This window comes from Phacochoerus africanus, chromosome 15 (genome assembly GCF_016906955.1).
Source record: "Phacochoerus africanus isolate WHEZ1 chromosome 15, ROS_Pafr_v1, whole genome shotgun sequence".
NCBI classification, from domain to species: Eukaryota; Metazoa; Chordata; class Mammalia; order Artiodactyla; family Suidae; genus Phacochoerus; species Phacochoerus africanus.
In genome coordinates, this window is record NC_062558.1 from 10,428,155 (window position 1) to 10,455,377 (window position 27,223).

General features: G+C 41.3%; 1 protein-coding gene across 2 annotated transcripts; it reads left to right on the plus strand.

Annotated features, from left to right (window-relative positions):
* Positions 1 to 646: 646 nt before the first annotated feature.
* On the plus strand, positions 647 to 27,223 carry BNIP3L (BCL2 interacting protein 3 like). 2 transcript variants are annotated; one of them, XM_047760255.1, is made up of 6 exons: positions 647 to 834; positions 8,023 to 8,206; positions 13,268 to 13,340; positions 21,309 to 21,412; positions 21,534 to 21,683; positions 24,462 to 27,223. In XM_047760255.1, exons 1-6 carry the CDS (start codon positions 738 to 740, stop codon positions 24,508 to 24,510), a joined length of 657 nt encoding a protein of 218 aa, XP_047616211.1. In that variant the 5' UTR covers positions 647 to 737; the 3' UTR covers positions 24,511 to 27,223. The 2 variants fall into 2 exon arrangements, with proteins under 2 accessions (XP_047616211.1, XP_047616212.1); XM_047760256.1 differs by lacking the exon at positions 647 to 834 and adding an exon at positions 7,043 to 7,291.

Sequence of the window (27,223 nt, forward strand, 5' to 3'; positions counted from 1 at the left end):
CCACGTATAGGAAACATGGCTTCCTATGCTATGTCCTAGAAATTGTTAAGTGATGGAATGTGGATGATTGTTTTCTTCTCTATGTTTTCCTAAACTTTTCCATTTTTTTAAAACAAAGATTGCGTGGGGTCTGTAATGAAAAATTTTTGCATTATTTAACAACTAAAAAGTCTGGCCTGCCTTTATTGTTCCCTGTCTGGAGTGTCAATGTTCCACCAGCTTTATTTTAGGTTTACGACGGGGAGGCACCAGGGCTTCTTTTGCTTTCTTTGTGTCAGCACAATACCTATTACTGACTGAGTCCTTACAGATATTAAAAAAGAAATGCTCACAGATTGGATAAAACAATGTTGATACTGTAGGTGTGGGAGATTGGGGCGCCAGCGCCTGAGCGCCTTGCACTTCCTCATGACACACTTGCGCCCATCCTCTATCCAGGTTCCAGCCGCATACCTCACTCCATCCGGCCAGTACAAATGACATGCAAGACTTCATTCCTGGCGCGGGCGTCACCGTGACTCGCGCGTCTCCAAGTCCGTGGCTCTCCTGGGCACGCCTGCGCCCCGCCCTGTCGCCAGTTGTGTTGTCATCACGTGGCTGGGGCGGGCCCTGACGTCAGGGGCGGGGGAGGGACTGCGCAGGCGCAGAAAAGGGGGCGGGGGACTCGGCTTGTTGTGTTGCTGCCGGAGAACCAGAGACGGTACTGCTGCGGTCGCAGCTCTTCCAGCCGCCTGACAATGTCTCACTTAGTAGAGCAGCCGCCTCCTCTGCACAACAACAACAACAACTGTGAGGAAGGTGAACAGTCTCTGCCCCCGCCAGCCGGCCTCAACAGTAAGTGCTGGCCGGGCGGGCTCGGTAAAGGGGATGGGGGAGGAGGAGCTGCTCGGGCCGCCGCCGCCAGCTCCGCGCTGGGGGCGGGAAAAGAAGGCAGCCCATTGGTCGAGGTCGAGGATGTGCGGGTGATTGACAGCTCCCATCACCCGTCAGGAGGAGTTGCTCTTATCTTCCTCCTGACCTCTCTCTTTTCCCTCCTGAGTTCTTGGGTGATGGGCTGTTGGGTTCGCCTTTGGGAAGGGTAGGTGGGTGGGAAGATCAGGGGTCGAGCCGATCGCACCTGTGGTGAGCCTCTGAGTGCAGCCAATCGGGGCGTGGAGGGGCGGGCCTTGGGGCGCGGGGAGGGAGGGTGGGCGGAGCGGGCCGCCTAGGGGACGTGGGCAGGGATGGGGACGTGCGACGGGGACGCCGGGGGATGGACGCAGGCGCCGGTTTTAGGGGAGGGGGCGACCGAGGGACTGGCGGGTGGTCAAGTGTGCAGCAGAGCTTGGGCCAGGCCCGGTGACCACCCCTCACTGGGTCGGCCTTCCCTCCAGGGCTTGGAACGTGAGCCCTCTTGTTGCGTCCCTTTGTTAGCACAGACTGGTTAGGAAAATTATTTGGTAATTTAGTGGTTACTTATATCACGTGAGGGGGGGTGAGGAAGCTATGATACTTTTTTTTTTGAGAGGTTTCAGAGTTGCTTAAGTAATTTTTTTTTTTTTAAACGATGAGGTTATTTGCCCTGTAAACCTGATTATGAACAGCTCTTGAACCATCCAAGATCGCACAAATCACAGGACTGGGGCAATGAATTTCGTACACTGGGGCAGTTGAAAGTTAAGGGCAGTATCGAATTACGACCAACTACAGTTGCTTTTCCTAACATCCTGGTGCTTAGACATCACGTCCTAAGGTTATTTCCAGTTGTCTTTAAAGCTGGCTGCAAGTCTTGGAAAGGTTCTTGCCTAACCTTCCTGTAATTTATCTCCTGGAAGAGGTGGTTGGGACAATTAGCATATGGCCAGATGAAGTCGTTTAAAAATCATTTGGATGCTTAAATGACATTCAAAGGCACTTAAGTATCTTTCATCCTAGGGAGGTGTTTTCAGCATGGCCTAAAAATTTTAGGGAAGCGAGTTCCTGTCCTCACAAGATGGGGATAGAATTTGAGTATTTTCAAGATGTTTTCATTCCTTATTGCTGCTGCTCCTTCTGATGGATAATTCCTTAAATGTTGACTTTTAAAAACTTTTTGAAGTGTCTTGTGTTCTAGAACGTAAGATTTATATATTAATTCCTACAGTAAATTAGGGTTAATGTTTGTGTCTTTAAATATTACTTGCTTCAAATATGAATATGCATTTTAACATTACTTACCAGTTTTTAGCCTCCTCTTTTAGAAGGATGTGGTTTTAGGATGAGAAGAAACTTTAGAGATAACTGTCTACTCTTATTTACTGGTAGAGAAAAAGAGGCCTAGAGTAAAGTGTGTTGTCCATGTTCACAGCAGTTTATGTCCTAAAGTGGAGATTTTACTTTCACCCCATCTGGCATTCCTTTCAGGACACAACTTTTCAGGGGCCCACTATCCCCTGATTATGTGTGTTTCTTATTCTCTGTTACCCTACCTGATATTTAGAGGTAGCCTGCTGATCTGTCTCTTTTTAGTACACTGTTTCCTAATTGTATTCCAGTTTTCCTATGATACAAGTTGGTTATTTGGTTAATATGTATACACAGTTTCACAGAAAGTGAAGGGATTTTTATTTTCCTTTGATCATGTGACAGGAAAATGGGGATGAGCTATATGGGATGGTTTTTCTCCATGTCCTGACAGACCTATGTTTGATGTCCTTGGCCAATCAGTTGCTGCTCCATTTGTATTCTGTCTTACAGAAGTGGAAGAACACTCAGCCTGTGTGTGCTATCAAAATGTTGCACATTTTGGGAAGTCTGCTACATAGAAAGTATTTTATTTAAGCTAGGGTGAGCTGCTTTTCAATGTTACTGAAAAGCTTTTAGATAGTGCCATATTTCATTACTTTCCTCATGCCTTTTACTGTTTTTTTAGCTCATTATACAACACTAGACTGAACAAAACAAGCCTTATTGGTTCCTTCAAGTGATTTTGGGCACTGAGCAAAACAACTTATTCAGGCATCTAATACTATCCAAATTGCTGATAAGTTGAAGTTCTTTGTTGGGTAAAGTTGCACAACTCTGAAAAAAAACAGGAGATGAACTCATTGTACAGATTATCTCTGGCTTGGGATTTTATCTTTAGTGCAGGGGTCAAAGCAGAGTTTTAATAGCAAGTTATTGAAATATTTGGAATAATGAAAGCTTTCTTTGATTTTTTTTAAAAAGTTTATCCTTGTAAGGGAACTGTTCACTTTCATTACAAATTAGTGGACAAATATCTGAACTACTTCCAAAATTAAAAGGACATTTTTCAGTTGATAGTTTTATTCTAGAGAAAACTATCAGGTTACTTACAAATATTTGTATTGGGAATTTATGTCATAAAGTTCAGTAAGTAATATAAGGAAAATTATGGTAGTAATTTGTGCATGTGGGAATTACAGCCCTTTTTTATCTTTTTAAGCATCTACTGTGATGCACTTGCTTCCCCAGGATGGCAAGAAGGCTTTCACGGCCATGACACATGAAATTTCAATGCCTTATGATATTGTTTTGAACACTTAAGTGGTGTATAAGCAGGTACTTGTGCAAGAAGGTCAACCTTTTTTGAGAAGAGTATTAGTGACTGTTCTCATTCCAGATTCCAGCATCAGGTACTTGAGATGAAATAAAGGTTTTGAGGAAAGAAGATAAGACGTAATGACATGTTTCACTCCCTAGTTAGGATGAGTTACATGTGGGACCTTAAAAACTTGGGGAGAGAGTGAGAAATACTTTTTCCTTTTCTCCCTTCCCCCTACTCCCCTTCATGCAAGAGGATTGAACTGGTGATTATAAAATTATAAAGCATAAATATGGCATACAGTTGTGAATGTAATCACTGTTACTGGACCAGCCTTCGTGATGAACCACAGGTGTGTTACAGAATGTAGGCACGTGCTCTGAATCCTCTTAGCAACTCTCAGTCTTAACCAGAAAATATCTCATGTTTTGTGTCTATATGCAACCTGGCCTAAGAGAATTGTTTTTAGTTTGTAAGTAGTCTTTTGATATAATCGAGCTTCTGGTTTTTAATTTTAAAGCATGATTATTAGGAAGAAAATTCACTCTGCGATTTTTCTCTACTCTGCATTGCTTGGACAGCACAGTCCTCATATTTTGCCGTCTTTCCTTTCCAAGGAAAAACGGACTTTGGAGGATTGGTAGAATTAGAACATCAAGAAATTCTGAGGCTATAAATCAGGAATGAAGTAAGTGATGAGAAAAAGGCATGTGGAGTTCATCTATTGAGAAAGACCAGTTTGCTTTTTTCCCCATTTACTCAAAAGATAAAGCTCATTGTAAACTCTTAATGGATATCTGTATACTGACTTTTTCTGCAGCACTGTATATTTCTATAGGTGAAATTTCTGGAAGAGAATTAAGAGTTAAAGGAAATCTGCCTTCCTAAGGCTTTTAATGGATATTGCCAGATTACCCTCCAGAATGTTCACGGAAGTCCTAGTTGTAATAACAAAATATTAGAAACAATCATTTGAGTAATGATTAACCATTACCATTTGGATAATGGTTAAAGTATGGTATATCTTTATGATGGGATGCAGTGCAGTTCAAAAGAATGAAGTAAGGCGATACATATTGACATTGAAAGACAAGTTGTTAGGTAAGAAACTGTTTACAGATAAATGTGTGCTGTACAACTCTTTTTTTTTTTTTTTGGTAAAAACAAAAGCAAAACACAGAATACTATTTCATTGAATGTATCCTCTGAAAGTCTGCATATGAAGCTTAAAACCAGTTTCCTTTCAGAGTAGGAATGAGAGGTTGGGAGGAGAGGTCTTAGTTTTCACTTCATGTGCTGATGTTTACATGTTCAGTGTACACATTAATTTTGTAATAAGAAAAATTTCGAAAAGGTACTGAGTATCATTAGAGTAACTAACACTTAGCACTTTTCATATTCTAGGGACTTTTCTTCCTTTTCTTTGTGCTTTATTCCTGCCATCCTCCCACAGTGCTATGAGGTAGAAGCTTTTTTTTTTCTCTCTCTCTTTTTTACTATGCATGGGCAGCCATTCTGGCCTTTTTAAAAAATTGAGATATAATTGACATACAATATTATATTCGTTCCAGATGGACAAGATCATGATTCTATATATATATAGAAGTGATCACCACAGAGTTACAAAAACTTAGGATGAGAACTTTTAAGATCTACTTTCTTTTCTTTCAGATACACAATACAGTTATAATGTTAGTCACCGTGCTGTACACTTCATTCCTAAGATTTATTGTCTCCTAACTGGGAGTTTGTACCTTTCGACCACCTCCAGGTAGATGGAGTTACTATACCTATTTTACAGATGAGAGAACTGAGACCCAGAGAGGTTAAGTGACCACTAGAGGCTGTGACAACCGGACATGGTATAAGGGAGGTCTGGCTTCAGTCTGTGCTCTTGGCGCCTTTACCAAGTACATGCCGGATAGATAGTGTCTGCCTCGAGTAGAGGTGCCCTCAGTTACGCCACAGGGTGGTAAGGCAATTGGAGATCAGTTTTACTAAGCTCTTCTGGGTTTGTCTCCTCAAGTTCCTACGCTATGATCGCTTACATCTATTTAATGCAGAAAGTAGCAGTTAAGCTGTGGGTTTGGAAGTCCAGAAAAGCAAAATCTCGAAAATCTGCTATTGTTACAGCCTGCTGCTGATCACTTTGATCAGCTGCTTCAAGTGAACATTAGTTGTATTTTAGAGAAGACCAGCTTCGCAGAGATCCATCGAGAACTCCTCGGTTCTTAGTTCTTCTGCCAGAGCAGCTTTGGCATTTTGTTTGTTTATTTTTCTCTTTGGGCTTCTGCCCGCAGGAAGAACTGGTCCCATTGTTTTAAAATAAGTGTGACAGTCCTAGAAAGAGTGGGAGTAGAAAAACAGTTTGTTCATCATATACCTCTCTCTGTCACTCATTTTGGTTAAAATATTTTTCAGAGCTCTATGAATGTAGGGATGCTTTTGGTACATTTCTTATACCCTCCAGAGGCACTCCAAGTATTTAGTTAAATGACCTTCAGTGGTAGATCTTAGCTTTGCCAGCTGAATGTGTTAATCCATTTGGAGTTCTGTGTAGTCTGGGTCCATTTTTGTGTGTGTACAGGAGACCAGGGAGATGCCATGCAGTTTTGTTGTTTGACATACAGTCCCAAAGAATTGGTGGTGACAATGGGAAAGTGACAGTCACTGGGACCCCCTTGGAAGGACAGAAAGGAAGGGGTAACTTCATTTTTATGGAGCAAATACTGTTCTAAGCCTGTTACAAATACCAACTCTTTTAACTGGTGTATCACTGAGCATCTCCTGCTTACAAGGCAGTGTACTTGTGTTCCTCTAATTTTCACAGCAACCCTAGGAGGAAGGTACTAGGTTATCGTCTCTGTTTTGCAAATGAGGAAACTGAAGCTCAGAAAGTCATAGTGAGTGGGAGAGTCAGATTTCCAACCAGGACTACCTTTGACCTTTTCCTTCAGATGGGTGATGTTGACTTCACTTTTGGATCAGAATTAGCCATCACCTCATTTAGAGTACATTTTAGGGTGTGACCTGTTCTGGTAATTATTCTGATTTACTGATGGAAGACTCTTCAGCCACAGAACTCTAACACTTCTGCATGCAATTTAGAAGAATAGCTCCACGATCCTGGTTTCCTAAAGCAAAATTTGTGGTAAGGAATGGAAATTATGGGAAAATGACACCACTGTCTTTTTTGTTGTTGTTGGCGTGAAGTTGGTTTCTTGGCCACTGTTGTCAGTTCATACTAAAATGAAAGTACCTGGAGTTCCCATCGTGGCTCAGGGGGAACGAATCCGACTAGCATCCATGAGGATGCAGGTTCGATCCTGGGGCCCCACTCAATGGGTTAAGGGCTCGGCATTGCCATGAGCTGTGGTGTAGGTCACAGACGCAGCTCAGATCTGGCATTGCTGTGGCTGTGGTGCAGGCCAGCATCTACAGCTTCAGTTCGATCCCTAGCCTGGGAACCTCCATACGCCACAGGTGCGGCCCTAAAAAGACAACAAATAAATAAATAAATCAAGTAAAATGAAAGTACCTTCACATATTCAGCAGCTTCATGGAGCCAGGATTTTCAAGACCTATCCAAGTTACCAGGGCCACGTCCCCTTTCCTGTGGCTCCACCCTCTTTGACTCTTCGACTGAGAAAAACGTCAGTGTTGTCTGTAGCAGATGCGTGGTGTTCTCCCCCAAACCCGCAAGACTTAATGAAAACCCTAGAAGGTGGGAACCTGTGGGAGAGAAGAGAGAAAAGACAACTTTGCAAGGTATGTTTAGTGCCTAGAGAAAGGAGAACAGAAAGAGTGAAGTATAAAGGAAAGGAAGATACTAACTTGTGGGATAGGGATAAAGCTTTTTTCAGAGTCTTTCTGCATTCGCACCTGATTTAGTGAAGAGCCAGCTGCATTCATTTTATGCTCCAGACTTGTGCCCAAATTGAAATGTTTATGATTAAATTTCAGTTCCCCTTCTGGGAGCTTCTCAGTGGTTTGTGCTGACTAGAGCACAGTTGTTAAAGTACTTAGGAGACCTTATGAAGTTTCTAAGCCAGATGGAGAGGATACAATTAAAAAGCTGAGATGAACTATGGAGAAAAAAGAAAGGAACTAAAATATTAAAGGTAAGTAGCCTGTCTGGTAATAAAGTAGCTGTTTGTTTTTTGAAAAGTGACCTAAAAGTTTTCAGTAAAGTTTTGTTTGTATAGACACTAAGGTATATAGCCGGAGAGGAAATGGGCTGAAAGACACATTTTCTCAGATACTTGTTTCAGAGTTTCAGCTTCTTCTAAATTGGTTGATTGCATGAGGTCCTTCAGGAACAGAACTGTATAGATTTTTAGACTTTTGTTGCCCCTTGTTTATTTTCTTTAGAATCCTTTTGCATTTGGTTTGAGGCAAGCCAGGATTCTTATCTGCATCCACCATATTCACATCTTGTGCGCACATGAGAGACTTCGGTTCTGCTGTGGTTAACTGCAGTTATCTGACTTGCCCAACAGGTTCCTGGGTGGAGCTACCCATGAATAGCAGCAATGGCAATGATAATGGCAATGGGAAAAATGGGGGGCTAGAACATGTACCTTCCTCATCCTCTATCCACAATGGAGACATGGAGAAGATTCTTTTGGATGCACAACACGAATCTGGACAGAGTAGTTCCAGAGGCAGTTCCCACTGTGACAGGTAAGTGAGATCCATGTTTTGGTGGAATTCAGAAAATAGATGGGTCACAAGGTTAATTCCCATTGGAAAAGTAAACTGGAGTTACCATTATGGCTCAGCGGTACCAAACCCAACTAGTATCTGTGAGGACGTGGGTTTGATCCCTGGCCTCGCTCAGTGGGTTAAGGATCCAGTGTTGCCGTGAGCTGTGGTGTAGGTTGCAGATCTGGCTTGGATCCCACATTGCTGTGGCTGAGATGTAGGCTGGCAGCTGTAGCTCCTATTCAACCCCTAGCTTGGGAACTTCCATATGTCGCCAGCACAGCCCTAAAAAGCAAAAATAAATAAATATTGCTTACATCTTCATTTGAGAAAACACAACCCCTGATTTCTTGCAATGTGTGTATTTACATCAGACAGCCAATTGAAAAGACGAGTGCCCACTTTTTCCTTAGATTAAATCAGTTTCTTTATTCAGATTGTGTCATTTTTAGATGTTTACCAATTTAAAAGTCAATGGCATAAATGTTTGCTTTTAGAATTACTCTTTCTCCCATTCTCCTTTGTCCTTTCAGAGATCTCTTTCTGCCTCGAGTACAGTACTCTCTGTCTGTATCTGTCCTCCTTCTAGATTGAGGGCAGGGCTCACATTTCCTCTCCTGTACCCTTGACAGCAATGGTGCTGGCATATAGTAGACACTCAGTAAATGAGTCATAGGAACTACAGGTTGATTCAAGTTTCAGCAGTATTTGCATAGTAGAAGCACCAACGAAGGGTCTGTAAAGAGAGTTGATTTCGAAGGCCTTGTGTTTCCTCAGAGCACAGAGGAGGTTTTATTTCAGACCTCACTTGTCCATATTTGGCTTGGGGAAACTAATTCTTCTAATTAAGGGTGGCCTATGATGAGAAAGTTAAGAATATGTGTGTAAGGAGAATGAACCTGAGTTGTTAGTTTGCTTTTCACTGTAAGCTTCTCTTTCTTCCAGAGGGACTGCGTATTAAATGGCATAGTGGTATGTTGAACAATACTTAGACCGTTGACAGCCATAGTCTTAACATTCTGGGGTTCTGGGTAATCTTCTGATTAATTAAGAGTTAACTGATATTGGCCATGTAGAAAACGCAAATGCACAGGAAATGCGTTAAGGAAACATACAAAAACGTACAAAGTGATTATCTCTGGGCGATAGGATGACAGCTATTTTTCTTCTTCCAAGTATTTTTTTTCTTTGGCTGTGCTCACGGCATGTCGAAGTTCCCAGGCCAGGGATTGAACCCTTGTCACAGCAGCCACACGAGCCACTGCAGTGACAACACTGGATCCTTAACCTGATGCGCCACAGGGGAACTCCCCAAATATTTTTATACTTTATAAAAATTGTGTCTCTAGCACATATTAGTACTTATCAGAAGAAGTACAAAAGGAGACTCAAGAGTTAAATCATGTTGGAAGTTCCTGCGTGATTTGCGATGCACTGATGTTACCAAGGCAGCAGAGGACTGGTCTGACGGCTCTGTGGCACACTGTGCACCCCCGCCACCCCGGCTCATCTCTCACTTGTCCCTGTGCTTCTTAAGAGCCAGGGATGGCTGTTGTCATGAGCAGAAGCGGAGCAGATGGGCTTTTCTCTGAGCAGCTTGCCACCGATTCCAGTAACTACAGCAGTAGTCTGGTTTTTGAGAATCAAATTTATATCATGTTACATTTATGATGTGGGACTCACTGATGGTTTTCTGAAGTGTTCTGCTTGTTATGGGCCTGTTGATAAGGCTTTTAGTATATGTTCAAGTATATGACCCTTGGTCATCACTACCGGTATGTCCTTGAACCTGTTCCCTTGGTGCCGTCATTGAGTAGGGAGGTCACCCGCTTGTTTTGCTAGTCATCTTATATCATTTATGGTTGCAGTTACACTCGTGACTGAGTGCGAATTCACCTTCCCATAATCTTGTTTCAGCTTCTAAACATGTAAATCGAGGTCTGGCAGCTGCTCTGGACACTTTCCTGTTCAATAATTATGCATCTTCAGGCTCTGAGTTACTGGTCATCCCCCCAGCGGAGGCCTAGCACTCTGACTCAGTAAGGCTGTCCTGGGATATCTCACACTTTAATATTTTTATTTTTTGAATTTGTATTTACTTGTTTGTTTGTTTTTGCTTTTTAAGGCTGCATCCGCAACAAATGGACGTTCCCAGGCTATAGGTGGAACCAGGCTATAGCTGCTGGCCTACACCACAGCCACAGCAACTCGGGATCCAAGGCTTGTCTGAGTCCTACACCACAGCTCATGGCAACGCTAAATCCTCAACCCACTAAACAGGGCCAGGCTTCGAACCTTCATCCTCATGCATAATAGTTGGATTTCTTACTGCTGAGCCACAGCAGAAACTGTACGTTAACATTTTTAAATGTCTTCAAGGAGTTCCTGGGTGGCACAGCAGGTTAAGGATCCAGTGTTGTCACTGCTGTGGCGTAGGTTTGATCCCTGGCCCTGGAACTTGTGCATGCCGCGGGTGTGGTTAAAAACAGGTTTTTTTTTTGTTTTTTTTTTAAATGTCTTCAAAATTCACATCATTTGAGTTGCTGGCATCTCTATATTTGAAGTTGTTAAGAAAGGTTTCTTGTGGGTGGAAATGTTTGAGGATTGTTGGATATTAGTCCCAAAGCTAATTTAGGTATATTTTCAGCTTAAAAATTGTTCTGTTTTCCTCATGGTGGTGGTTGTTGGAAGATAACCCCTATGTGTTGTGCTTTGTGTTCCAGCCTGTTGGAGCTTTCAACCTACACAGTAGATTGACCCAGGGAGCTTTTAAAAAGACCCGTGCACAGAACCCATCCCTAGAGATTCTCATTCTCTTGTCAGAACTTGAGGCAATTTTAAAAGAGCCCTGGCTAATCCTACCATGAGCCAGGATAATAATGTATTCCAAAGTGTTAGGAACGGTTTATGAGTAAAGGGTTGAGTATTTTTTGAAGTTAGCTCACTGCTAATGGTAAGAAGACTGTAAAGTAGAGCCAGGCCTCTGTGGTCCTTCTCCTGCCCTGACTGGTCATGGCTGTGCGAGGCTGGCCCTTACCTTCATCTCTGGCTGTGAATCCAACAGCACTACGAGCATAACGACAGTAAACTGAGGACAAAAGAGTACCTTGTTCTACTTTGTTCCTGTGCTCTAGAGCCTGAGATTTCTTGTTCAAGACAAAAATTTTCTCAATACATTAATATGGTGGTTTGATATGGAAGCAGCTTTTCGATTTTCCTATCCCCATTTTAGAATCTCCTATGTCTATAATCCAAGACTCCTAGGCCTGATCAGTCTGAAACATTCCTGGTGATCTTACTTTCCAGTCAGTCTCACCAGCATCTCTATATGTTAATATTGTACAGATGCTCTTGCTAACTTTAATAGTTACTATCTGTTCCTTGGGGCAAGTTAAGCCTGGAACATTATTCGTGCTCAATTGAGTTTACACTGGGGGGTGGGTGGGTAGTGGAAGATCCAGTGACTTGCTGTGATTATACAAGGAATCATTGATAAAGCTAAGAATAGCAGCACATCCTACTCATCTATTGTATCAAGTACAGTTGGTAATTATGTTTTTTTTTTCTAAAAATTGATCTATAGATTGTTATAGTTCCTGGAATATATCTTTTTTTTTTTTTTAATCTTTTTAGGGCTGCACCTGCAACATATGGAGGTTCCCTGGCTAGGGGTCAAACTGGAGCTACAGCTGCCGGCCTACACCACAGCCACAGCAACGTCAGACCCATGTCGAGTCTGCAACCTACACCATGGCTCACAGCAGTACTGTATCCTTAACCCACTGAGTCAGGCCAGGGATCAAACCTGTGTCTTCATGGATGCTAGTCAAATTCATTTCTGCTGAGCCATGATGAGAACTCCCTGGGAATATATCTTGCACTTTTTGTTAAAGGTTATACGTTAATATGTAGGCTTATATAATTCACTGTGAAATATCTCAGAGTCACTATTTTTGAAATAAGTAAAACAGCGATTTTCAAACTTTTTGGTTTCAGAACTGCTTTGCACTCGTAAAAACCGCTAGAGACCCCAAAGATCTTTTTGTTTCCGTGGGTTATATATTTTGATATTTACTGTGTAAGAAAACTGGGAACATTAAAAATACGTATTCATTTATTCAACAATAATAAACCTGTTACTTTTTTTTTTTTTTGTATTTTTTGCCTTTCCTAGGGCTGCACCCACAGCATACGGAGGTTCCCAGGCTAGGGGTCCAATCAGAGCTGTAGCCGCCAGCCTACACCAGAGCCACAGCAACTTGGGATCCAAGCTACTTCTGCAACCTACACCACAGCTCATGGCAACACCAGATCCTTAACCCACTGAGCAAGGCCAGGGATCAAACCTGCAACCTCATGGTTCCTAGTCATATTCGTTAACTACTGAGCCACGACGGGAACTTCAAACCTGTTACGTTTTAACATAAGTAACTTTTTTAAACAAAAAGTAATTATTTTCCATAACCAAAAAATTAGTAAGAATAGTGGCAGTGCTTTACATTGATATAAATCTCTTAAATATCTAGCTTAGTAGAAAACAACTGGCTTCTCATCTGCTTCTACATTCTTTCTGTTGTGAAATTACATGTAATATAGCCTTTAGAAAATTTCACTGTACACTCCTGAGGAAATGAGAATGAAAAAGGCAAGTAAATCATACTAGTATTATAAAAACAATTTTAACCTCCAAGACTCTTTGAAAGAGTCTCTAAGGGCTGTTTTCCCACTTGAGGACCACTGGTGGTGAATTGTTTAATGATGAAAGGATTTTAAGGAAAAGAATGACAATCTTGTGTCTTTAGGTACTATTTCTATTGCAGATTTGTCACTGCAAAGGAATTTATCACCACTGAAAAATTCTAGAACATTTGGGGAATTAAGAGTGATCAATTTCATTTTTTTCTTACATGGGGTTATGGTATACTTTCTGATTTGCTGCTTTCAAAGCCATACTACTGTAACTTAATTTTCTGATTTCCAGTAGAAGCTAATATATTTGACAAAATGAGAATTAAAACTAATGGCTAATATCTCTTCTAGCCCTTCCCCACAAGAAGACGGGCAGATCATGTTTGATGTGGAAATGCACACCAGCAGGGACCATAGCTCTCAGGTGTGTGTGTATGTTTATTTATTTTTCTCATTTACAGTAGATAATTAGGAAAAATGCAACTCTCTATCAAAGGCTGTTTTGCTAAAATATGTAGTAGAGAGTATGAAGACTAAAGAAATAGTTCGAAGCAGTTTTAAGTTATTCGGTTTCTGGTGTTGGAATTTACTTATGCTGATATGGTTGTCATTGTACTCCTTTACAAGCAAGAATTTTGGGTCCTATCACCCTAAAAGAATTGGAAAATTCTTGGAGTTCCCGTTGTGGCACAGTGGTTAACGAATCCGACTAGGAACTATGAAGTTGCAGGTTCGGTCCCTGGCCTTGCTCAGTGGGTCAAGGATCCGGCGTTGCCGTGAGCTGTGGTGTAGGTTGCAGAGGTGGCTCGGATCCCGCGTTGCTGTGGCTCTGGCGTAGGCCGGTGGCTACAGCTTCAATTAGACCCCTAGCCTGGGAACCTCCATATGCCGCGGGAGCAGCCCAAGAAATAGCAAAAAAGACAAAAAAAAAAAGAGAATTGGAAAATTCTTGTCCCTAATGTATCATTCCAATATTCCAGGCTGGTTTCTTGAGTTTATAAATAGAAAACTGAGACACGTGTTTTATTTACCATCACAGAATGTCTTATTTATGGTCACAGAATAAATGAAAAGGGAAGTTGTTGTAGAACCAGGTGTGAAAACATTTTTGCACCTGAAATCAAAGACTTTTGAGATGACTCTCCATAGCTTGAGGTAAAATTCACCTATATTATGCAGAGTTCCTTAAAGTAAGGAAGGTAAATGTAGGTCACAAAGTTCCCATTGTGGCTCAGTGGTAACAAACCCACTAGTACCCATGAGGTCACAGGTTGGATCCCTGGCCTTGCTTATTGGGTTAAGGATCTGGCATTGCCGTGAGCTGTGGTGTAGGTCGCAGACACCGCTCAGATCCCGCATTGATGTGGCCTAGGCCGGCAGCTGCATCTCTGATTTGCACCCTAGCCTGGGAATTCCCATATGCTGCAGGTGCGACCCTAAAAAGAAGAAAAAGAAAAAAAAGAAATATAGTTCACCAGGAGTTGACATTGTTGGCAGTGTAGATGGATATAGTATGAAAAGCTTACAAAGGTTTTTATTATAAAACTTGTGATAAATAATTGTTAGTGATTTATAATGTCCATAGCCAGCCCTTGAATTTGTTGATGTGTCAGATCACCTACAAGTGTCAGAGTGCAAATTCATTGTCTTTATCTCCTGTGTTAAGGTACTTGAAGAATATATATTGAATGAATGTTTAAACGAATGCTAACGAAAACTTTGTTTTGTGGGGTTCTCTCTGTACAATGTCTTGAATCCCTTTTCATGGGAAATATTTTGCATGCTACCTTGGATCCACTCAGTATTCTGTTTTGGAGGCTGCACACTTTCTCCCTGCTGTGCTTTTATTTGTGCTGATTTCTGAAATCTAGAAAATCTATGGGCCCGAATACTAATGGTATTTTGTGATGACCTTTACACTGTAGAGAAGCTTGCAGTAGCAAGTCTGTCCTGCAGGGAGTTGTCTGACTGGAACCGTGGAATTGCTCACTTATGTAGGTCAGTTTTGTCATGTGCGGTGGCTATAGCCAATAAAGAGTGCAGCATATAAAGTGTCCGTTGAATAGAGTATACTAGGAAATTCCAAAATGGAGAAATGAAATTCATGCTTTGCTATGGTCTTGCCTGAGGAAGAGGTCTCCATTCGCATTGTTTTTTGAACAGAGAAGTTGAGAATCCAGAGTAGCGTTTTCCAAAATGTGTTTTGAGAAACATTTGCTCAATGTAAAGCTCCATAAGATAGTTCTGAAGTCAAATAAATGGGAAATACTTCAGCCCTGGGCTCGCTCACCTGCCCACCCCAGTGGTCTGACAGTGCATAGTAGCATATTAAAGGCTCTGACAATTACTGCAGTAAAGAAACCTATTGATTTAAACTAAGGACATGGAGAAATTCCCGTCATGGCTCAGTGGCTGATGAATCCAACTAGGAACCATGAGGTTGCAGGTTTGATCCCTGGCCTCGTTCAGTGGGTTAAGGATCCAGCGTTGCCGTGAGCTGTAGTGTGGGTCGAAGATGAGGCTCAGATCTGGTATTGCTGTGGCTGTGGTGTAGGCCAGCAACTGTAGCTCCGTTTAGACCTCTAGCCTGGGAACGACCATATGCCTCAGGTGCGGCCTGAGAAAAGACAACTAAATAAACAAACAAATTAAGGACATGGAGTTCCCATTGTGACTCAGTGGTTAATGAATCTGACTAGGAACCATGAGGTTGCAGGTTCGATCCCTGCCCTTGCTCACTGAGTTAAGGATCCTGCATTGCTGTGGCTGTGGTGCAGGCTGACAGCTACAGCTCAGGTTAGACCCCTAGCCTGGGAACCTCCATATGCCACAGGTACGGCCCTAAAAAGACAAAAAGACAAAAAAAGTAAAAAATAAACTAAGGACAGTCATTCCTCAGTATCCTCAAGGGATTGGTTGTAGGAGCACCCCCGGGCCCCAGTACCGTAATCCACAGATGCTCAAGGCCCTTACATAAAATGGTGAAGTACAGTCGCCTCCAAGCCCAAGCCTTTTTGACCTTAGACCTCTCTCCCTCTCCACACATACTTTTTTCCCCAAAAAAATCTACCTAATAACTAATAACACAGGCAAGAGCTGTGCTGGCTCATGGGGTGGCAGGTGTACAATTAGACTCACTTGAGAACTAAATTTCAAGGGCATTTTAGAGCTGACTGCATCCATCCTGGAATTCCAAAGGAGTTTGTGAGACTCAAGAGAGAAAATGGAAGGTCAGGGCCTCTGTGTCAGACTGTGATAGGATTGCTCCTGTGATCCCTGTTCAAGAACCTAAGAGAACACTGGGTATCATCAAGCACTGGATAACCAATGTTAAAAGATCAGTCAGTTTAAATCAGTTGATGTTTTTTGAAAAGCTGTCTAACTCCTCTACAAAAAACATTTTAGGAAGTTACTATCATGGCTCAGTGGTAATGAACCTGACCAGTATCCATGAGGACATGGGTTCAGTCCCTGGCCTCGCTCAGTGGGTTAAGAATCCGGCATTACCATGTAGTGTAGGTCTCGGATGCAGCTCAGATTTGGCACTGGTGTGGCTGTGGCATGGGCCAATTTCACCCCTAGCCTGGGAACCTCCATATGCCACAGGTGCAACCCTAAAAAGACAAAAAAAAAAGAAAAAAGAAAACCATTTTATCTTTTAGAATAAGACTTTTAGTAAGGGAGCAATCAATAGGTGTAATTAAGCTTTTAAAAAGCCTTTTACATTGCTTGTTCTCAACAGAAGAAATGATCGTTGAAAAATTAATTACTTTAGGCTTTGGGAGGATGGTTTTTTTTATGAATGAGAAGCAAGATTAGGGTTAGGAAACAGTTAAAAACAGTAACAAAGGACTGTTACGATACTTGCTCTTAGTGAATACTTTTATATGTCTACATGAGGACTGTATGACATTTTTAACCTTTTCTAGGAGGAGGAAGGAAAGGCAGTAATATTTATTAGAGATATTATAGGTGCTAAATTTATTTGTTTATTTATTTTAGTGTTTTTAGTCCAGTGAAAGAAGTGATATCCCCGTGAACACATGGGGAAAGTGAAGTTTTGTCTTAAGTTACTTGTCTGAGATCTCAAAGCAAGTAAGTAATAAGAGCCAGGATTGAAACCAGGGCTGTCTGAGCCTGTGACCCCTGTTCCTTCTACTAAAATAAGTCAGTGAATGGGATTGATTTCAGGAGAGCTCATAGGGTCGTGGTAAAACATGTCTAGTGAGTTGTGGTACGAGGAAGCCTGAGCTGCAGTGCATTTAGGAAAAAGATGGTTCCCACTGGAGTCTTAGGATGATGGTCCTCAAGAGCCTTAGTTTTGTTGCAGAAAATAGACTGTGGATTATCTCTTGGAGGCATTTTTATAGTGTGTTTCTGGGACCAGAGAGGCCAGCACAGGGTTGTGTATCGTTGGAAAATGATGCAAACTGAAAATGTCGTCTTTGCCCTCTTATAAAGCTGTGGTTTATCTGTACCACAGTATATAGTTTAATATCCTCATTTAGAGACCTCAGAGAGCTTGAGCTGGGCCAGAGAGGGAAAATGTAAGTGATTAGAAGCTAAGGGACTTCCACATGACAAAAGGCTAAAATGACCAGAATAGATGTACATGTGGAACGAGGGTTAGTGATTTGGTTAAAGGCATAAATATTTCTTAATAAGGTTAAGTACGTTTTTACCATAGTCCAAAAGTCCAAGAATCAGAAGGCAATTTAAAACCTAAAACTGGCAGAGTTCCCGCTGTGGCACAGTGGATTAAGAATCTGACTGCAGCGGCTCAGGTCACTGTGGAGGTGTGGGTTTGATCCTTGGCCCAGCACAGTGGGTTAAAGAATCCAGTGTTGCCACAGCTGCAGCATAGATCACACCTGCGGGTTGGATTCAGTCCCTGGCTCAGGAACTTCCATATGCCATGGGTGGGGCCGTAAAAATATAAATAAAACCTAAAAGTGTTGAATTTAAGATTGATGGGAGTTTTCTGGTGGCACAATGGGTTAAGGATCTGGCATCATCACTGCTGTATCTCAGATCACTGCTGTGGCATGGGTTCACTCCCTGGCCTGGGAACTTCCATGTGTCACATGCATGGCCTACAAAAAAATAAATAAATAAAAGGAATCACAGAGCAGTGGTGAATGAGGAGAGCTTACAGTTCTTATCCTTAAGCATTCTAAAACTGATTTAAGATTTAAAAAAAAAAATAGTTCAAAGATCACCATCTTTTTTATTTGCTTTTTAGGGCCACACCCACAGCATATGGAGGTTCCTAGGGCTACAGCTGCTGGCCTACACCACAGCCACAGCAACACCAGATCTGAGCTGCATCTGCGACCTACCCCACAGCTCACGGCAACGCTGGATCCTTAACCCACTGAGCAAGGCCAGGGATGGAACCGGCAACCTCATGGTTCCTAGTCGGGTTTGTTTCTGCTGTGCCACGATGGGAACTCCAAAGATCACCATCTTTAAAAATTAACATAAAATTTTATTATGTTTTCATTCTCTTGGAAAATGTGAAATATTACCTTATTAACAAATTTAAACCTAAAATCTTGGAGCAGTTTTAGAGAGAGAATTTGAGACCAAAGATGGAAATGAAACAAAAGTGATCTGCAATGTGTTGAATATCATGAGATATTGTGTGACAGAAGCTGGTCTATAAGTAAATTGTTAACACTTTGTCGTTTTTGATTTAGGAGTTTTTCAGATATACTCCACAGAGCCAATTCATGATTCTGAGTAATCTCAGTACCCAGTGGAACAGGCTTAATCCCAAAGGCTACATTGTGTCATTCAGTGGAATTTGCCAAGTCCAGCAGAACTAAATAAGAATGAGGGTACCAGAGTGGCAAAAATCTACAGTGATCTTACTTACCATTTGACAGTAAAAGGGACTCTCTCTGTCTAGAGACTTTCTGAAGCTACCTTCCTGGGGCAGCTGTATCATAGATTTTCACAACTACCTACTGAAAGGAGTGAAAGCTTGAGTCAAAGAGTGACTTCTCTCCAAACAAAATATATCAAAATAATTCTTTTAAATTCTTTAAACCTGAATAAGTAATACTATTTCATTTTTCAGGAATTTCGCATCCCCGTGGGTTCTGTTGAAAGAGAAGCTGTTGGAAGTTTGGATTGTTCTTACTTAGCCTATAACTTAGGTTATCATTAGCAAGAAAAAAGGATTTCTTTTTTATTTATTTGATATGAAAGATTTCAAATTCTTACTCAGTATTAAATAAACTACTCATAAAAAACTGCTGGCTTAAGCGGTTTTGAATAAGCCTTGGAATTTTCTCTTTTTTTTTTTTGTCTTTTTAGGGCTGCACCCATGGCTTGTGGAAATTCCCAGGCTAAGGGTCTAATTGAAGCCATAGCTGCTGGCCCACACCACAGCCACAGCAGCGCCAGATCCAAGCCACATCTGCAACCTACACCACGACTCATGGCAATGCTGGATCCTTAATCCACTGAGCGAGGCCAGGGATCGAACCTGCATCCTCATGGATGCTATTCAGATTTGTTTCCACTGAGCCACTGCAGGAGCTCCAGCCTTAGAAAATTTGAATAACAATTTATTTTAAAAAATCTCCTTCCAGGGAGTAAGACCTAACGCTTAAGAGTTGGGGTTCCAGGAGTTCCCATCATGGCTCAGTGGTTAACGAATCCGACTAGGAACCATGAGGTTGCAGGTTCGATCCCTGGCCTTGCTCAGTGGGTTAAGGATCTGGCGTTGTCGTGAGCTGTGGTGTAGGTGGCAGATGCGGCTTGGATCCCGTGTGGCTGTGGCTCTGGCGTAGGCCGGTGGCTACAGCTCTGATTCGACCCCTAGCCTGAGAACCTCCACATACCTTGGGAGCAGCCCAAGAAATTGGGGTTCCAAGGATTTCCCATCATGGCTCAGTGGTAACGAACCTGAAGATGAAGATGTGGGTTCGACCCCTGGCCTCACTTAGTGGGTTAAGGATCCGGTGTTGCCATGAGCTGCTGTGTAGCTTACAGATGTGGCTTGGATCCCACATTACTGTAGTTGTGGTATTCCGATTCAGTCCCTAGCCTAGAAACTTCCATATGCCGCAGGTGCGGCCCTAAAAAGACCAAAAAAAAAAAAAAAAGTTGGGGTTCTGGAGAGTTCCTATTGTGGCTCAGTGGGTTATGAAACCAACTAGTAACCATGAAGATGAGGGTTCGATCCCCGGCCTCGCTCAGTGGGTTAAGGATCTGGCATTGCTGTGAGCTGTGGTGTAGGTCACAGACCTGGCTCAGATCATGTGTGGCTGTGACTATGGTGTAGGCTGGCAGCTGTAGCTGCAATTTGATCCCTAGCCTGAGAACTTACATATGCTGTGGGTGCGGCCTGAAAAAGACAAAAAGAAAGTTGAAGTTCCAAAGACAGACCTGGGTGTGAATTCTGGCCCTGCTACTTATTACTTATGGAACCTTAGGCAGTTACTTACTTAATGTCCCAATTTCCTCATCTGCAAAATAGAGCATTAATAGTTCCTGTTTTTACAGTGTTACTGTAAGGTAGAGGTTAATGCATATAAAGTGCTTAGACTGATGCTTATCTCTCAAGAAATGCTTAATAAATACTATTATTTATTTCTTCCCACATCTCCCATCACTTTATATTTGTTAACATATACTTCCTGATATGTTCCCTTTTATTTTTATCATGAAAAATTTTGAATATATACAAAAGTAAAAAGGATAGTTCACTTGCCTCCATATACATTTCACTCAGATTCAACAATTATCAGTGTTTTCCACACTTTTGTTAACATAACCCAAAGTACACTTTGTTTGGATCCATTTCCTTTTTTTTTTTTTTTTTTGTCTTTTGTCTTTTGTCTTTTGTTGTTGTTGTTGTTGCTATTTCTTGGGCCGCTCCCGCGGCATATGGAGGTTCCCAGGCTAGGGGTTGAATCGGAGGTGTAGCCACCGGCCTACGCCAGAGCCACAGTAACGTGGGATCCGAGCCACGTCTGCAACCTACACCGCAGCCCACGGCAACGCCGGATCGTTAACCCACTGAGCAAGGGCAGGGACCGAACCCGAAACCTCATGGTTCCTAGTCGGATTCGTTAACCACTGCGCCACGACGGGAACTCCTCTATTCCTTTTTTTTGAATTGAGATACACTTCAAGTTTCAGGTTCATTTTCTATGGGTAGATATAACAACAGTGAAACTCAAGTCTTTTTTTAAGATACCGAATACTCTGATCTTAGATCGTTTGTCAGCCTTTTTAGGTAAATGACATACTTCTTAATAAAAATTATTGATGCACAAGCTTATGGCTTTTGTATATTTTCTGTCTAGATGTATCTTTTGTAGTAGGAAGGATTGGCCTTCCTTTTTTCCTTTTTTCAAGTGTGAATTCTTCTTTGTAGTCAGAAGAAGAAGTTGTAGAAGGAGAGAAAGAAGTGGATGCTTTGAAGAAAAGCGTAGACTGGGTGTCTGATTGGTCCAGTAGACCTGAAAACATTCCACCTAAGTAAGTCGGTACATGTCTCTTTTCAGGCGTGGACACAGTGGGTGTAGTGTGGACATGCTGATTCCCAAGACATTTTCAGCAAATGCATTTCTGAACCTGCCTCTGCACTTCTTTCCCCCAGGGAGTTCCACTTCAGGCACCCTAAACGTTCCGTTTCTCTAAGCATGAGGAAAAGTGGAGCCATGAAGAAAGGGGGGATTTTCTCCGCAGAATTTCTTAAGGTGTTCATTCCATCTCTCTTCCTCTCTCATGTTTTGGCTTTGGGGCTAGGGTAAGTACTTGTCAGCACTTGAAGTTTCTTCCATTCATTTTTTTCATGTACTTTATGTCCAGATGTAAGAAATACATGTAAAAGCAGTTTGTCTCGTTTGTGCTTTTAGTATTTTTAGTACAAATGGGGTGCACTTCAAAGAATTATTAAAGGTGATGTACTGTTGGTATATAAAGTTCCCCCCACGCCCAACCCCGCTCTCTAAAAGTCGAGCTTTCCTGTGAAACCTTCCATAAGCCGAAAGGACGTAAAGCAAAGAAGCAATTACCTTAGGGCACACCTTGCTAACGGATGCAGAGAATTTACTTGCGGGTTAAGCACAGATGCTCTCAGACTCAGTTCAGAGCTATGGCGGCTGGATGCTGAGATGCTGAGTGGTTCCCTGGAAGGAGCTTGGCAGGGCCACCCTCACTGCTCGGGGAGGGGTAGGGGGCGCTGCCTCTGTAACAGCTGCTGCAAGACCAGTGCTAAATGCTGTTTTTACTTTTCACCTTTTTTTATAAAAGTAAAAATTCTCTTCAAATTTCTCTCAGCAAAAACAGGGACTAATATAGGTCTCATCTACATAGTGAAGTGACATAAAGCGGACTTTTGAAGAGCAGGGGATACCTGTTCCATAAAGTATTTTTAATAGTAGGGTTTTTTTTTCTTGAAAATAAGTCATTCATATTAATCCCCTAAATAATCATTTTTAGGTGGGCTCTTCTGTATTTTTCTTTTGGGGTTTTGTTTCTCTTGTTTGTAAATTACTCAGGATTAGCTAAATCTTACCATCTTTAGTGTGTAAAGTTGGGGTTTACACACTAAAGATGTAAATGTTTCTTTTTCCAAAATCAGAAAATATAGCATTTTATTGACTAGCCCTTGAGTGAAAACTGGAAAGTTGGTTGGAGATACTGTTTTTTTTTTCTTTTTAGCATTTTTTGTTTGTTTGTTCTTCTAAAATTGACCCCACATTTATCTGTAACGCATTAATTTTTCAGGGATGTCTGTTAAATTTTTTTTTTTTGTCTTTTGTCCTTTTTAGGGCTGTGCCACAGCATATGAAGGTTCCCAGGCTAGGGGTCCAATCAGAGCTGTTGCTGCCAGCCTACACCACAGCCACAGCAATGCCAGATCCAAGCTACGTCTGCAGCTGACACCACAGCTCATGGCAGTGCCAGATCCTTAACCCACTGAGCAAGGCCAGGGATCGAACCCTCAACCTCATGATTCCTAGTCAGATTCATTAATCACTGAGCCATGACAGGAACTCCAAATTTTGTTTCCCTTGATTTGGACAATTGAGGAAATATATATTTGAAATATTTTAGGGGTTAAACACTAGCAGCTGTTAATTTTTTTTCAAGACATAATCTGTTATTCCCTTTAAGCATTCCAGTGGTTGTTTTCTGTATATAATACACAAAAGATACACCATCTCTTCTATTCCTGTTACTTTTTTAATTTATTTATTTATTATTTTTTTTTGTCTTTTCTAGGCCCACACCCATGGCATATGGAGGTTCCCAGGCTAGGGGTTGAATCAGAGCTGTAGCTGCCAGCCTACACCACAGCCACAGCAACGCAGGATCCGAGCCGCGTCTGCAACCTACACCACAGCTCACGGCAACACCAGATCCTTAATCCACTGAGCAAGGCCAGGGATCGAACCCACAACCTTATGGTTCCTAGTCAGGTTAACCACTGCGCCACGACAGGAACTCCTCTATTCCTTTTAAAGAGCTCAACATATGGGAGAGTCAGTCACGGTTGTGACCTTACGCAGAAGAGAAGGTGTTTGTGGAGGGAAGGGAGTGTGTGAGTGTGTGTGGGGTTAGTGTGGAGGCAGGGCTAGCAGTTCACATTCCCCCGCAATAGTGACTAGGCAGTAGTTCATTTGCCCTCAGGTGGTTAGTCAGCTTTTGTACCTCGGAGTGGCTCTTCCTTTTATGAATCCTCAGAGTGATTCTCTTGCTGGTGTAAGTGTAACTGTTGCATGTAGAGAAAAGGATTTTAAAAAGTACGGTTGGTTATATTCCACTGGGGATGGGGCTGGTTCCGTATTTTCCTTAACTTCCTTTCTGCTTATGTTACTGAAGGATAAAACACTCTGCATGGAAAAGTAAAATTAGCCTCTTAATCTTTCGGAGTTCAACTGTTAGTAAAAACCCTTTAAAACACTGTCAGCTTGGGAGTTCCCATTGTGGCTCAGTGGTAACAAACCTGACTAGTATCTATGAGGATGAGGGTTCAATCCCTGGCCTCCCTTAGTGGGTTAAGGATCCTGCATTGCTGTGAGCTGCAGTGTAGGCCGCAGGTGCAGCTTAGATCCCGTGTTGCTGGGGATGCAGCTCTGATTTGGCCCCTAGCTTGAGAACTTCCATAGGCCACACAGTCGGCCGTAAAAAGCAAACAAATAAAATAATAAAGCACTGGCAGCTTTGTAATTTGGTGTATTACTCTGCTTTTTTTATCGGAAATATCAGTAGAGGTTTTTGTCCCTCCCAGAGGAGGTTGGCCCTCCTTTACTCTTTGGAGGGATCTGTTCTCTCTGGCTTTGTTTCTATCTCATCACTGCCCCTGTTGTCCAGTCCTGCCCAGGGGGTAAACAATCATATGAAACCAGTTGAGCTGGCTGGTGACTAGTTTTAAGTAAGTCAGGGATGATTTCAGGGTGTTCAGGAACTGTGCCCTTTTACAAGGGCTGAACATTAGTTTGTGAGTGCAGGTCAGCCTGTGGACTGGTTGGTATAGAACAGCTGACACAGATGAAACATGCACTCTCTTTCCTTTCAGCATCTACATTGGAAAACGACTGAGTACACCTTCTGCCAGCACCTACTGAGGGAAAGAAGAGCCCCTGGGAAAGCGTGTGACTTGTGAAGTGGTGTATTGTCGCAGTAGTTTATTTGAACTTGAGACCATTGTAAGCATGACCCAACCGACCACCCAATTTTTACATATCCAAGTTACAGTAACTCTCAAATCCAGTATTTTATTCAGACTCTGTTGAGGCATTTTACTAACCTCATTCCCTTTTTGGCCTGTAAAACACTTTAGAATTTCCTAACAGAGTTTCCTGTTGTTTAGAAATTTGCAAGGGCTTCTTTTCCGCAAATGCCACCAGCAGATTATAATTTTGTCAACAGTGCTGTTGTCTCCTTTTAGTACCACCAGACTTAGACCTGCATCATTCATGGTATAAATTTTACTCTTGCAAGGTAACTCCCATCTCTCTCTGAAAACAAGATCAGGTGAGCAAATGATGTATAAAAGCTTAGTTGTTTTGTTTTTCTAGACAAAGGCAAGCTTCCCTGAGCTTGAATTTATAGTTATTAAAAAAAGAAAACAAAAACAAGACACAAGGAAAAAAATATCCTGGGCAATAAAACATTATTTTAAACCAGCTTTGGAGCCACTTTCTGTCTAAGCCTCTTAATGGCGCCTTTTAATTTGTAGGAGGCAGGCTATATAAAAGATAGGTGTGAAATAGAAGAACCAAAATACATCAGCAGATTTTAATACTAGTATGTTATAATGCTGTCTTTTCTATGGTGTAGAATCTTTTATTTCTGGTAAGGAATGTCTCAGGCCTAGAAATCTATGAAATTGTCTTGGGGATTTGTTTGTGTGCATTTGGTATTTTTACGTTTTTATTCAGTGCATGTGAATTTTTCCTGACTTTAAGTTTTTTCTTTCCTTTTTTTTTTTACCTTGTTTCCTAAGAGGCTTTGGAATGAGTCCCAATATGTGGTATAAGTACTGGCTTCTTGTTTCAGGAAGCATCACTTACACTCCAAAGCCTTTAAACTCTGAAGATAATTGTTTCAGAGTTATTCCAAGCACTTGGGCAACTTTGAAAACCAAACTTGGGTTGTGGGAACAGTTGACAGAGTTCCAGAGAGATGCCATTCTGCTCGCCCCTTTCCTGGTTTTTACTGTACACCCTTCCCGAGGGCGATCCCTGTTGAGTCTGCAGACGCTGGCCATCTCCCCCTGTAGCCATCGTTTCAGTTTTGTTCACCCCTGAATTTCCAGAACACTCAGCAACTTCCTCTAATGATACACTTCTTGTGTTCGTTTTTCAAATGTGAAGCCTTAGGACCAAATTGTTAGAAAGTATTAGGGTTATGGATTATTTCAAGTAGGTTTATTGGATTTATGAGCACATAGCATGACTCTGAAGGATACTGTTATATGTTTTATATATAAATAATTACTTTTTATGGTATAGACATTACTGTTGAATATTTAGAGAACCATTGTTAATTTGAAAACTAGCAGTCTCTCTATTCAGCCAATAAGGAGTATCAGGTTGACTTGAATAAAAGCACCGTGACAACCAGGTTTGCTAGTTTGCAGAAACTAACTCTTTCCCTCACATCAAGTTTTATAAAGTTGATGTGTTATAGTGGAAAATAACAGATTAAACAAAAAAAAATTATTTCTAACTCTTTATTCAAGAATATAGCTGGCTATCTTTAAGAAAGATGATATATCCAAATAGTATTCTGAATTCATTTACTTTTTCTTTCTAGATTTTGGTGTCTAAATACTTTTGGACATCTTTTTATCATACCTTTTTCTCTGTCTTATACGCAAATCTGATAACACTTGATTTGCCTTCTAAAACCTATTTATTTCAAATCTTCATATTTTAATTTCTTTGGGAAGGAAGTAAATTTGGTGGCCCATTGATTTTTTTAAAAGCCTGAATAAAATTGGAAAGGCTGGTAAAGAGAACTAAATAGCTAAACTGTTATAATATACAGTTTGCACTGCAGTTTGTATCATGGGAGGGGAAAGTAAAACTATACTTAACAGAAAAAGCAGTTTTTTATAGGCAACACATTGCTTTCTTTTGAAATGCAGTAGTAATCCTTTCAGGGTGTGATTGAATTTGAGTATATGTATGAATTTTTTCAACATGGAAAATAAATTTAGTCCTGCCCCTTTTCTTAAAATAGCTGTGAAATTTTGGACAATTGCTTAAAACATGAACACATGATCACAAGTAGGACTTAATCATAAGATGAAATCATGCCGTATTTATTGATAACCCTAATGTATGGGAGAAATGTTTATGTTCCTACCCAGATTTGTGTTGAATGGAAATAGATTGTGTCATTGGAAAGAAGAATTCAACAATTAACAGTTGACATTTTAAAGATTAATGTTTAAAAAGCTTTACACCTGTTTACAATTTGGGGACGAAAAGACAGGCTTCATTTTTCTTATGTTTGATGGAAACTGGCTTAAAACATTTGTAAATATAATCAAGAGCAAAACTGCACAAAATCGCACGTTGAAAAGTGCAGCAAGTTACTTTGATTGCAGCAAAAACATTTACTGTCTAAAAAATGAAAACTGAAGACCTAGCCAGTCAGATGAATTTTCAAACGAACCAGTTGTTGAAATTATTGGAATTAACTGAGCCAAAGTGATTATGCATTCTTCATCTATTTAGTTCGCACTTTGTATCATCATATACAGTTTACAATTACATGTATAACTTGTAGCTACCAACATTTTGTGCCATTAAAGCTCTCACAAAACTC

What these genes read in the sequence shown, in the direction of transcription:
- BNIP3L (XM_047760255.1), top strand. Translation starts at nt 738, where the DNA reads ATGTCTCACTTAGTAGAGCAGCCGCCTCCTCTGCACAACAACAACAAC. An exon ending in GCAGGGACCATAGCTCTCAG is followed by an intron (nt 13,341 to 21,308) that starts GTGTGTGTGTAT and finishes TCTTCTTTGTAG; the next exon opens with TCAGAAGAAGAAGTTGTAGA. An exon ending in GTTTTGGCTTTGGGGCTAGG is followed by an intron (nt 21,684 to 24,461) that starts GTAAGTACTTGT and finishes CTTTCCTTTCAG; the next exon opens with CATCTACATTGGAAAACGAC.